The following is an 11046-nucleotide window of genomic DNA, read 5'->3' as shown; positions in this document are numbered from 1 at the left end:
GCCCTGTTGATAGGACTAGACAAGGAGTAGCAAGTTTCCCAGATATCTTTGGAAAGACAGATGTGTGGTGACAGGTAGGTGACATAACCAGTAAACATATAGTCACCTGCTTCTGCAGTAGAGCTTGTGAGTGGTATTTGGGTTCCTCCACTGAAATGAACATACCTTGTGCTCTCTACTATAAGAATGTCTTAATTTTATATATCTCATTAGGATGTCATGCTCTGAGCCATTTCACACCATTTGATGAGTGATCTACAAAGTTGAAAGTTTAAAGTGAGGCTGAGTCAAGAGTTTCCACTGTGGTGCAGCTGAAACGAATCTGACTAGTATCCACAAGGATGTGGGTTTGATCCTTGGCCTCGCTCAGTGGGTCAGCATTGCTGTGGCTGTGGTGTAGGTGGCAGCTATAGCTCTGATTAGACCCCTAGCCTGGAAACTTCCATATGCTGCAGGTGCAGCCCTTAAAAAAAAATAAAAATAAAAATAAAAATAAAAAATAAAAAAGGGGGGGGGGCAAAGAAAGTGAGGCTGAGTCAGAAAAGACTATCCAGCCAGCACAAGTTGAATTTCAATTGGCTTTGTTTGTTGGGTTTAAACTCTACAGATCCGGGAGTTCCTGTCATGGCGCAGTGGAAACAAATCCAATTAGGAACCATAAGGTTGGGGGTTTGATCCCTGGCCTTGCCCAGTGGGTTAAGGACCTTGTGTTGCTGTGAGCTGTGGTGTTGCTATGGCTATGGTGTAGGTTGGCAGCAACAGCTCTAATTAGACCCCTAACTTGGGAACCTCCATATGCTGTGGGTATGGCCCTAAAAAGGACAAAAGATAAAAAAAAAAATACACTCTGTAGATCCAATGATGCTAACCACATCTTTTGCACAGTCAGTGAAACTTAGGGCAAAGCTTAAGACCATCAACGCAGAGGTCCCTAAACTCGGTAGCCAAGTCAATGGTAATTTTTTAGGAAATAGCTTCTGGTTTGCTACTAGGGTCTGATAGAGACTAAATGCCAGCATCCAGATCACCAGTTGATCATGAACTTGCTGCCTGTCTTTGTTGTTACCTTGGATATGCTCATTTGCACTTCATCCTCAATTAGAAGCATAGATGGAACAGAGGTCCAAAGAAGTTGCATAAGCAACTGCTCTGGGCAGTCTTTCCTCAACCCACACTTAGGACCTCAAAGAGATTTCTCCATCAGCGGTTTACTGAGGGTGAAAGATGTCACCTTGATTGTGCATGGTTTTGTTTGATATATTAGTACCAACTGTACAAGTCCTGCTGTGATATTAAAACCCCCCAGAGGGACTCTGTGAAGGAAAAAGGAGAATTGAATTATTCTCAGGGGACAGAAGTTCAATCCACAGATATAGTTCTCTTTCCTGAGTTCAAGATTTACATGAATTTCTTGAGAGTAGCTGATGGTCTGCTTTCTGATAGGACTCAGAAGGAACAAGGTGGGGAAATTGGGGATAAGCCATTTGAGGAAGGATTTCATAGTAGGATTTTTTCACAGTCACCCTGGAACAGGAAAATATATTATTCTGTGAGGGTTCTCATCCGAATGCTCTCGCAGCAAAAGACTTTAATGATCAGATAGACAAGCTGATCTCTTTTGAGGGCCTTGTATTTTGTTTGTTTCTTTTAGTGTTTTTAAAAATGGCTTCATGAACAAAGGAGCAGAGGGACCAAATGGAGCACATGCAGGGACTTCTTGCAAAGACCCAGTTTGCCATTGTCAGCAACCAATCTCATCCTTAATATAACACGGACAGGTCACAGCACTTCAAGTCTCCCACGAACCATGTGGTGGTGGATGGGTCCCTTCCAATCATGGTCAGAGTAGCTCTTGGTGTTCACTGAACAGGACATATTCTAGATTTGGATTTTCTTTCCTTTGCCACTGTCACTCTCAGCACTACCATCCTTGAATACCTTGTGTATTGCACAAAACTTTCCAACCAAGGAATTTACCTTACAGTGACAGTGGTGAGAGAGTAGGCTGATGCCCATGGAATTCAGAGACCTTAACATATGCTTTATCGCCTAGAATCAGCTGGCCTTGTAAGATATCAGTAGGATCTGTTGAAAGTTTAGCACCATTGCAAGCTGGGAAATGTCTCCTGCAAAAACCATCTGTTTCTCCTATAGCAGAAAATTCAACCAATAACATACATGAAGGTGAAGTGCTAACAGCTGCATTGAATAGTCCACACACAATGTCGCCTTTCAACACTGCAAGCTAGGCTTTATTGACTGAGGGCTTTAGAACCCTAGCAAGGACAGAACTTACTGCTGGAACTTCTGCTTCTTGAGAGGAGTTCCCTCATTCCCTGCTGCTTCTTCCCTAGCTGGACTGTAAGGCTCCAGTACCTCACTTGAAATGGCCACAGACAGAACTCTCTAAAGCTTGTTTTTGCTATTGTGCTTTTGATCTTCAAATTGCCAAAGGCTACTCCCCGTGGAAAACTACCCATGAAAACTCTTCGAGGGTAACAGGAGCTATATAGGTGAGATGAAAAGAGAAATGGGAAGGAAGAAAAATGCAAGAATGACAACTGGAGGAGAATGGAACTCCCAGGGCAGCTGGAGTAGTAAGGGCACACATGCAGGCATTGCAAAAATCCCTCCTGGACTCCCTGTTTATCTGTGTCATAAGCCCCAGTTAACTTTGGCTTTAACCCCTCAGAGCTCAAGTCCCTACTGAGAGTCCTGCAAAATGAATGACCAGAATCTGTGTCCAGTGTGGGCGAGGAGAAACCAAGTGCCCTTCCTCCCAGAGTCCCTGCCCCTTAAATCCTCTGCCCTCCCCAGGACTTTCATTGAGCACCGTCCTTCCCAGACTTCCTTTTTCCAGTTGGCCTGTGTACCTCGCCAAAAGCACATGCTGTTGAATTCAGTGCAAGTCGCAGGCTTTTTTGTGACCCAAAATGTCAATCAAGTGGTCTTTCTTTTCAGTCAGTCAGTGATCAGTTTGTTACAACACAGTCCCCAGTTTGTAAATGCCAACTAACTGCCTAAGGGGTATGAATTTGCCATCATCATCAATAGTGGAGGAGGAAGGACTGCCATGTTTATAGTCCCAGTACAGGTAGGTACCAGTCACCTACTCTGTCGGGCAGGAGTGAGACAGATGTAACTCTGGAGATGGGTTAGATTTAATTCTGAGGCTGGACTGGGGGACAGATGGTGTCACAGGGTCTAGAATTCTGCCATGGGAGCCCTGGAGATGAGTTAGATTTAATTCTGAGGCTGGACTTGGGGACAGGTGATGTCACAGGGTCTAGAATTCTGCCATGGGAGACCTGGAGATGGGTTAGATTTAATTCTGAGGCTGGACTCGGGGACAGATGGTGTCACATGGTCTAGAATTCCAGCTGTGAGAGCTCAGTTATTCCGGATGGTATTTTCAATCCAGGGCATATAGTTAATGATTCTGGTATAGATGCCAACATCGGCTCTCAAAACACATCCGTCCGCAAAAGTCAGGATTCCTTGAAGTTTCCCATCACACACTGCGGGAGCAGCTGTGACTTCCTGCCAGGAAAAAGGAACCTGGCTTGTTTTTTCTGGCCAAGGAACACAACAAAATGGGCAAATGAAGGCATCGAGGGTACTTACCTTACAGGGCTGCCTCCTTCCGGGCACAATGCCCACGCACAGCATGGTATCCCTGATGTTGTAGGTTTTATAGGCAGCGCGGCACTGGGTGTTGGAGATGACAGAGATGTTCACGTTTTGCAGGGAGTCAGGGTCCTTGTCTAAAGGAAAGAAAAACGTAAAACTTCCTCCCTAAGAGTTAGAGGAGACCCAAATTTCTTTTCTCCTCTCCCTCTTTTTCAACATATTTCATCTCCTGGCAGAGAGGAAAAGGGTTTCAACACTGAGAGAAATCAGAACTGGGGCCACTGACACAACAGGAGAGGATGGGATTCACCACTTCTCATGGTACAAAGTGTCTCTCTCCTTATAAAAGTGATTAAGTTCTTGCAAGTTATAGGTAACTCCGAGACACATTTGCAGTCAAATAAAACATGACTTGAAATTTTTCTGGAAATTCAAGCATTTTAAAGGTGCCCTTTGAGTTGGAATTTTTTTTTTTTCTTTTTTAGGGCTGCACCTGTGGCATAGGGGATTCCCAGGCTAGGGGTCGAATCAGAGCTACAGCTACTGGCCTACACCACAGCCACATCAATGCAGGATCTGAGCCCTGTCTGTGACTTACACCACAGCTCACGGCAGTGCTGGATACTTTAACCCACTGAGCGAGGCCAGGGATGGAACCCACATCCTCATGGATACTAGTCAGGTTCATAACCCGCTGAACCACAGCAGGAACTTCCTGAGTTGGAATTTTCATTCAATTTAATTTTACTCTTTGTGCTTTTGTGCTCATTATCTGCCCTGTATTTTATATTCATCGCTGACTCCCTTCTTTTCAAACTGAAATGTATTTGACATGTGACATTGTGTAAGTTTAAGGTGGAGAACATATTCATTTGGCACATTTAAGCATTGCAATCTGATTGCCATGGCAGCAGTAGTTAGCGCTGTTAGCGCATCACATCACATCTTTATCATTTCTTTCTTTGCATTGGGAAAAATTAAGATCTAGCCTCTCCACAAATTTGATTATAACACAATATCACTATCTGTATTCACTATACTGTGCCTTAGATCTCTAGAACTTACTTATCTATTAGTTGCAAGTTTGTACCCTTGCAACTCCTAATAGTCTCTCCTAATTTTTAGATATTGAAGAAATTTGGAGAGCTCTATGTGGAGTTTTTCATTGGTCGGGTCAAAAATAGTATCTGTTGAAACATAAAATCACTCAAAAAGTGACTTTCTTAAACCTATAACCCACAGGGTCTCTTGATTCCTAATTCAAGTTATTTCCTTTATATCAATGGTTCACAAATATGATGAACCATCAAGACCCACAACACAATTAGAAAAACAAGAACAAAATAGTATCTAACAAATACATTAGTTGTTCTTGCTGAGGATTCTTCTTTGGGGAGAAGTGTTTTGAGATTTTTTTTTTATGAGAATGGGTTTTGAATATCTTTATTTGTAAATAATATGTTAATTCTTTAAAATAATATGTTTGAGATTCTTTGCCTTATTTTCCAGTTCATCAACAACTGTAGGGCTCAACATTTCTTTGGGGAATGCCATTTTAGGAAATGTTTACTTAACTACTTCATGAGCCAGAGCAAAATAAACTGCATTTTTTTTTTATACATCACATCTCTTCTTGCCTCTTCTTGACAGATGAATCAAACATACTGTTTAACAGAAGGACATTTGCCTATTTCCAAAACTCAAATTGTCTCGCAAAGGACTACTTATCTAGAGGATGTTACACTGAGTGAAATAAGCCAGAAACAGAAAGACAAATACTGTCTCACTTACATGTGGAATCTCAGAAAGCCCAACTCATAGAAACAGAGTAGAATGTCGTTGCCAAGGGCTAGGGGGTGGAGATTATAGAGGGGTGTGTTGATCAAAGGGTACAAACTTACAGTAGGAGGATGAGGAAGTTCTAGAGATTTAATGTGCAACATGGTAATGATAGTTAATGTTATTGTATTGTGTACTTGAAATTTTCTAAGAGAATAGATCTTGTTTTTTCACTGTACACACACAAACTGTGAATGTGAGAGGGTGAATAGGTAGTTTGGTTGGGGCCGTAATTTCACAATGTATATGCATATTGAAACATGACTTTTTGTACCTTAAATATATACAATGTTTGTCAATTATACCTTGATAAAGCTGGGGGGGAAAGCATTCTATTTTTGAGACCTAGTCAAGAAAATGTACCCCAAGGTCTGAAGGTATTTACCAAAAAGTAGTTAAAACGGTTTGAATAATGGCATCGTTGTTAAGATTAGTGTATAGCTACCTCTTGGCTTCGGTAAAAAAAGAGTGGAGATCTGGTGTTTCTGTCATGGCACAGCAGAAACGAATCTGATGAGGAACCACGAGGTTGCAGGTTCGATCCCTGGCCTTGCTCAGTGGGTTAAGGATCCAGTGTTGCTGTGAGCTGAGCTGTGGTGTAGGTTGCAGACAAGGCTTGGATCTGGCGTGACTGTGGCTGTGGCTGTGGCTGGCAGCTGTAACTCTATTTAGACCCCTAACCTGAGAACTTCCAAATGCTGTGAGTGAGGCCCTCAAAAAAAAAAAAAAAAAAAAAAAAGAAAGTGGAGGTGAATAGAGGAATGTAATCTGATAGGTTGTTTAAAATTAATCTCCTTTCCATACTATGATGTTTAGTGTATGATGTATAATAAGTACATTCAAACTTACTCATGAGTGAAAATGTAGTGATCATTCTTCCTAAGGGATTCTGTCATAGCTTTGTTTTTCTTCTTGTTACTCCCACCCCCACCCCCCCCACCTCCAGCACTCACTCCTACCTTGACTAATAGCTACAGATGGTTGATTAGAATTTGCATGAAAAGCAGAGAATGGGAGCGTGGGCTGACGGGCACAAAACTTAGAAAAGAGAAAACTGTCTTCAAGTTTTTTCATGGAATCTGAAATGTGTGACATAGAAAAAAAGCTTAGGAAGAACATGAAATTCAGTCATTCTGAATTATAAACAGAAGAAAAAATAATCCATTGAAAAAAATAATGATAGTTGTTTTTCATTTTTCTGAAGAAGTGATTGGAAGTTCATTTTCAGAACGTTACCAGTTCTGAATACTTCAGATATATTTTTCTTAAGCTTCTGTTGCTCTGTATCACAATTTTGTATATGGAAGTTCTGCATGATTCGGTACAAGATTATTTATGTATTACGCTAGTGTTTAATTAATACATAAACATCATTTTGTACCATTTCAGGGATGTCGGTTTCTTTATTGCCTGAAATGGTTTGAAAACCTCTGATCGGAGTTCCCATCGTGGCTCAGTGGAAATGAATCTGACTAGTATCCATGAGGACGCAGGTTCGATCCCTGGTCTCGCTCAGTGGATTAAGGATCTGGTGTTGTCATAAGCTGTGGTATAGGTCACAGATGTGGCTCAAGTCTGGTGTTGCTGTGGCTGTGGTGCAGGCTGGCAGCTATAGCTCCAATTGGACCCCTAGCCTGGGAACCTCCATATGCCTTGGGTGTGGCCCTTTAAAAAAAAAAAGAAAGAAAGATATGAAAACTTCTGATAGAGTTTGCACCACATTTTAGGGTTCAGAAAACTGAGGCTTCAACGATAAAGTGACCTGCTGTCATACAGCAGACTGAGACCAGAATGCAGATGTCTTCTTTCCACTAACCCATGTCGATCAGATATGAAAGCAAAGAGGTAGAAAGATACGGGGGGAACAAAAGATTGCAGGACTCCTGCCCTGAGGCTCTGGGGGAGGCAAAGGAGATGAAAGGATGAAGGAAGAGGTTAGAAAGAACCTCACGGGGAAGGACGGCAGAAGCCAAGCGGGGAAGAGGGAGAGAGGCGTTCTGGTCTGGTGCCACTCACAGATGTCGCACACGTGGTAGGCCCAGGTGGAGACCATGCACAGGGTGTTTTCAGCAGCGGGCTCTCTGGGCAGGCTGGCCAGTTTCACATAGTCATTGAGTTCAATGTTGTCACTTAGCTTGATGAGCATGAGGTTATGCTCGATAGAAGTGATGGAGAATTGTGGGTGATGGATCATCTTCTCATAACCAACCACTTGTAGGTAATTTTCTTCTTTGAGATTTGATGGCTTTGTAATCCCCAGTATTAACTGCAGCTTCCTGGAGCAATAGGAGTGTTCATGAGAGGACATAGAGGTGGCTTATCCATCCCGAGGGGCCTTTGTGGGCTCCTCCCCACGGCCTTTATTCTTAGATGGAACAACCCTAGGAGGCCTCCCTAATCGCATTTAATTGGGGCGGGGGGGGGGGGGGGATGTCCCAGCTGAACACCCAGGATTCTGGTCTGGGCCCACCCAAAGCCTAGGGTGGCACTGGGGTTTATTACTCACGGTAAGTTACAGTGTGCAGCGGTGATCACCCAAAGCGGGTGGATCAGGACTCCAGCACAAGGCAAATAATCAGATTTCAGGTAGACCATGTAGGGAGGTGTGATGGCATCTTTGTAGTCTGGATCAAAGGGCAAAGCAACTGGAGAGAGAAAGATAGACCAGAAATTCTGGGATTCTTTTTTTCCAGGTAATCATTGGAAAAAAAACAATGGCAGATAACTCCATAAAGCCCAAGTTCTCCTACCCTTCCCTCCAGAAGCTTTATCTGTGAGTTGAAAGTGTAAACTGGATTACTTTGTTCTAAAACATGAAGAAAATGATGGGAACATAGGTATTTTAAAGGATAAAAGGCGTTTGCCCTTTTAGCTGTTGATAAATTCTCTAACTTAAAATACAACTTCCCTTAAATACCTTCCACGATTCAGGGGACATATGTTCAATCAACTCATGGAGGACTTGCTATTTGCCCTGTTCCTGGAAGGCTTTGACCAATCTTATCCCGTTCTCCTGACCACGCAAGGCGGAGTGACAGGTGTCGTTTAGAGAACAGAGCAAAGAGAAGAAATCATTTACTCATTTAATAAGTAAAGACTGAGCATCTAGTACATGCCAGGCTCTATTCTAAGGGCTTGGGCTATATAGTGAACAAATCAGAGAAACAGTTCTACTTTCATACATTCGAATGAGTAGGGATATTCAGTCATAATACATCACACATAAGTAATTGGTATAGTATGTGTGGTGTGGATTGATACAGGAAATGAAGAGAAGGCAGTAGCAAGGGTATGCATGCATGTGGTGGGGGATGCCTTGTGCAATATCACATCAGGAGTCAGGCTAGACCTCATGGCCACATGAACAATGAAGTGCAGATGAGGGAGTTAGATAAACAGATATCTGGGGAAAGGAATTCCAGGCAGAGAGAATAGCTTGGGCAAGAGTCCTAAGGCCCATTTAAGGAACATGACACAGGACAATGTGGTTAGCTTGGTGGGTGACTGAAAGGGCTGGGTCAAAAAGATGGTGCAGGGAGTTCCTGTCGAGGCGCAGTGGTTAACGAATCCGACTAGGAACCACGAGGTTGCGGGTTCGATCCCTGGCCTTGCTCAGTGGGTGAACGATCCGGCGTTGCCGTAAGTTGTGGTGTAGGTCGCAGACGCGGCTCGGATCCCACGTTGCTGTGGCTCTGGCCTAGGCCTGTGGCTACAGCTCCGATTGGACCCCTAGCCTGGCAACCTCCATATGCCGCGGGAGTGGCCCAAGAAATAGCAACAACAACAACAAAAAGACAAAAGACAAAAAAAAAAAGATGGTGCAGGAGTTCCCATCATGGCTTGGTGATTAGTGAACCTGACTAGCATCCATGAGGATGTGGGTTCGATCCCTGGCCTTGCTCAGTGGGTTAAGGATCCAGCATTGCTGTGAGCTGCGGTGTAGGTTGCAGATGCGGCTCAGATCCTGTGTTACTATGGCTGTGGTGTAGGCCGGTGGCTACAGTTCTGATTGGACCCTTAGCCTGGGAACCTCTGTATGCTGCAGGTGTGGTCTTAAAAGTTAAAAAGACCAAAAAAAAAAAGTGATGCTGGGCTTGATAGAGTGGACTTGTCTTCTGAGTGAAATATAGAAACATTTCAGGGTTTTGTGTAAAGGCGTGATCATTTCCTTATGGAGAAGCATTGAGTGTAGGCGCATAAGGCAAAGAGGCCTGTTAGGAGAATAATTTGATAATCAAAACAAGAGATGATCTTATCTTGGGCCATAGAGAGCAGTGGAGGTGGCAAGATGTGATTGAACTTGGGAAATGTTGGGAAGACAGAGCCAACAATATTTTCCAAACAGATTGAATGTGGGGTGTGAGAGAAAGGGGATTTCTGAGTGTCTCCAGGGTTTTTGCTTGAGTGACTGGACTATGCCTGGACAAGGCCATAACCCTGGAATGCTCTGCTGAGTCCATTCATTGGACCCCGGCTGTCCACCCTGGACTCCACTTTTCATTCTCTCAGGCCACCATCAATCCTGTTCCCCACAGGCCCACAGTCAGGCCCCTGGCTCTCTTAGGAGAGGGTCTGATGTTGGGCTTCAGTGTCCGGAGCTCCCCAAAAGTCATACAGCGTGGAGTGTTTGACTTCAACCTAAGGTGAAGCAGGCAGGCAATGTCACCTGGTGGGGACGGCGGCAGTGGTGAAGGAGAGAGGCAATCCAGTACTTGTGGTTGGAACCTTGCCTCCTGTCTTTATCCATCTTTCATAATTCCCCCGGGGTTTCTCTTGGGCAAGAAAAGAGAAAAATATGCAGATACTCACCAGGCAGGTTCGCGAGAGCCCACACAAAGATAAACTTCATAATGTCATCAACAGCCATTTCAAAAATGAGGTTCAACTCAGGGTCTCTGAAAAGGATGACAAGGAGGGAGAGAAAAGGACTAAGCCAGGTAAAGTAAGAGAGTGTTCTGGGGTTGGAAAAAAAAAAAAAATGTCATCTGAATTCTTTCCGTAGCAAGATCTGGTCCCAGAGAAGGTGTCCATCAGAGCAGGGGGTGGTGCCAGGTGTCAGAGGGACAAAAACAGAGATCATGTGACTTGGCCCTTGTGACAAGAGAGGATGGACCTGGAATTCAGCATTGCACTCTTCCCCTTCAGGGGAGGAAGTACCTACGCTGAGAGATGTTGACGCTCACAGCATTTCCTCTGGTCCCCTCTTGTAAAACTCAGAAACCATGTCCCTCTTTGAACTACACGCAGGCGTCTGATCCCTCCCATCTTTGTGATGCTAACCCTCATTTGTGTGACACTGACATTTATATCCAGTGACCACAACCCAGCCCTCTCCTGCTGATCTTGCCCCATCTGCTGGACACTAAACTCCTCCTTAGATATGTTTCCTGTCACACCTCATCCATCTCTGCAGTCAGCCAGCCAATGATTCACACTATGTGCCTGACTTGTGCTAAACTCTGTGCTCACTGAAGAGGCTACCCAATGCGAAGACACTGACTCTGACTTCTAAGAGCTTATAGACTAGGGAGAAGAATAGGTACCTAAACAGGCAATTACAAAACAGTGCTAAAAATC

The 11046-nt window shown here is 43.9% G+C and overlaps 1 protein-coding gene across 1 annotated transcript; it reads right to left on the bottom strand.

Moving 5' to 3' along the window:
• Positions 1-3390: 3390 nt before the first annotated feature.
• LOC125117482 (probable inactive serine protease 58) lies at positions 3391-10318 on the bottom strand. The gene is made up of 5 exons (XM_047763370.1): positions 10279-10318; positions 7976-8114; positions 7486-7745; positions 3625-3764; positions 3391-3540 (listed from the first exon to the last, which is right to left on the bottom strand). The coding sequence occupies exons 1-5, from the start codon at positions 10316-10318 to the stop codon at positions 3391-3393; spliced, it is 729 nt and encodes a 242-aa protein (XP_047619326.1).
• Positions 10319-11046: the final 728 nt, after the last annotated feature.

This window comes from Phacochoerus africanus, chromosome 16 (assembly GCF_016906955.1).
Source record: "Phacochoerus africanus isolate WHEZ1 chromosome 16, ROS_Pafr_v1, whole genome shotgun sequence".
NCBI classification, from domain to species: Eukaryota; Metazoa; Chordata; class Mammalia; order Artiodactyla; family Suidae; genus Phacochoerus; species Phacochoerus africanus.
This window is presented reverse-complemented; position numbering and strand designations above follow the sequence as displayed.

Coding starts and splice junctions, on each gene's coding strand:
- LOC125117482 (XM_047763370.1), bottom strand. CDS start 10,318: ATGAAGTTTATCTTTGTGTGGGCTCTCGCGAACCTGCCTG. Junction 8,115..10,278: donor GGCTCTCGCGAACCTGCCTG/GTGAGTATCTGC, acceptor TTCTCTCTCCAG/TTGCTTTGCCCTTTGATCCA. Junction 3,765..7,485: donor CTACCACGTGTGCGACATCT/GTGAGTGGCACC, acceptor TCTTTCCTTTAG/ACAAGGACCCTGACTCCCTG.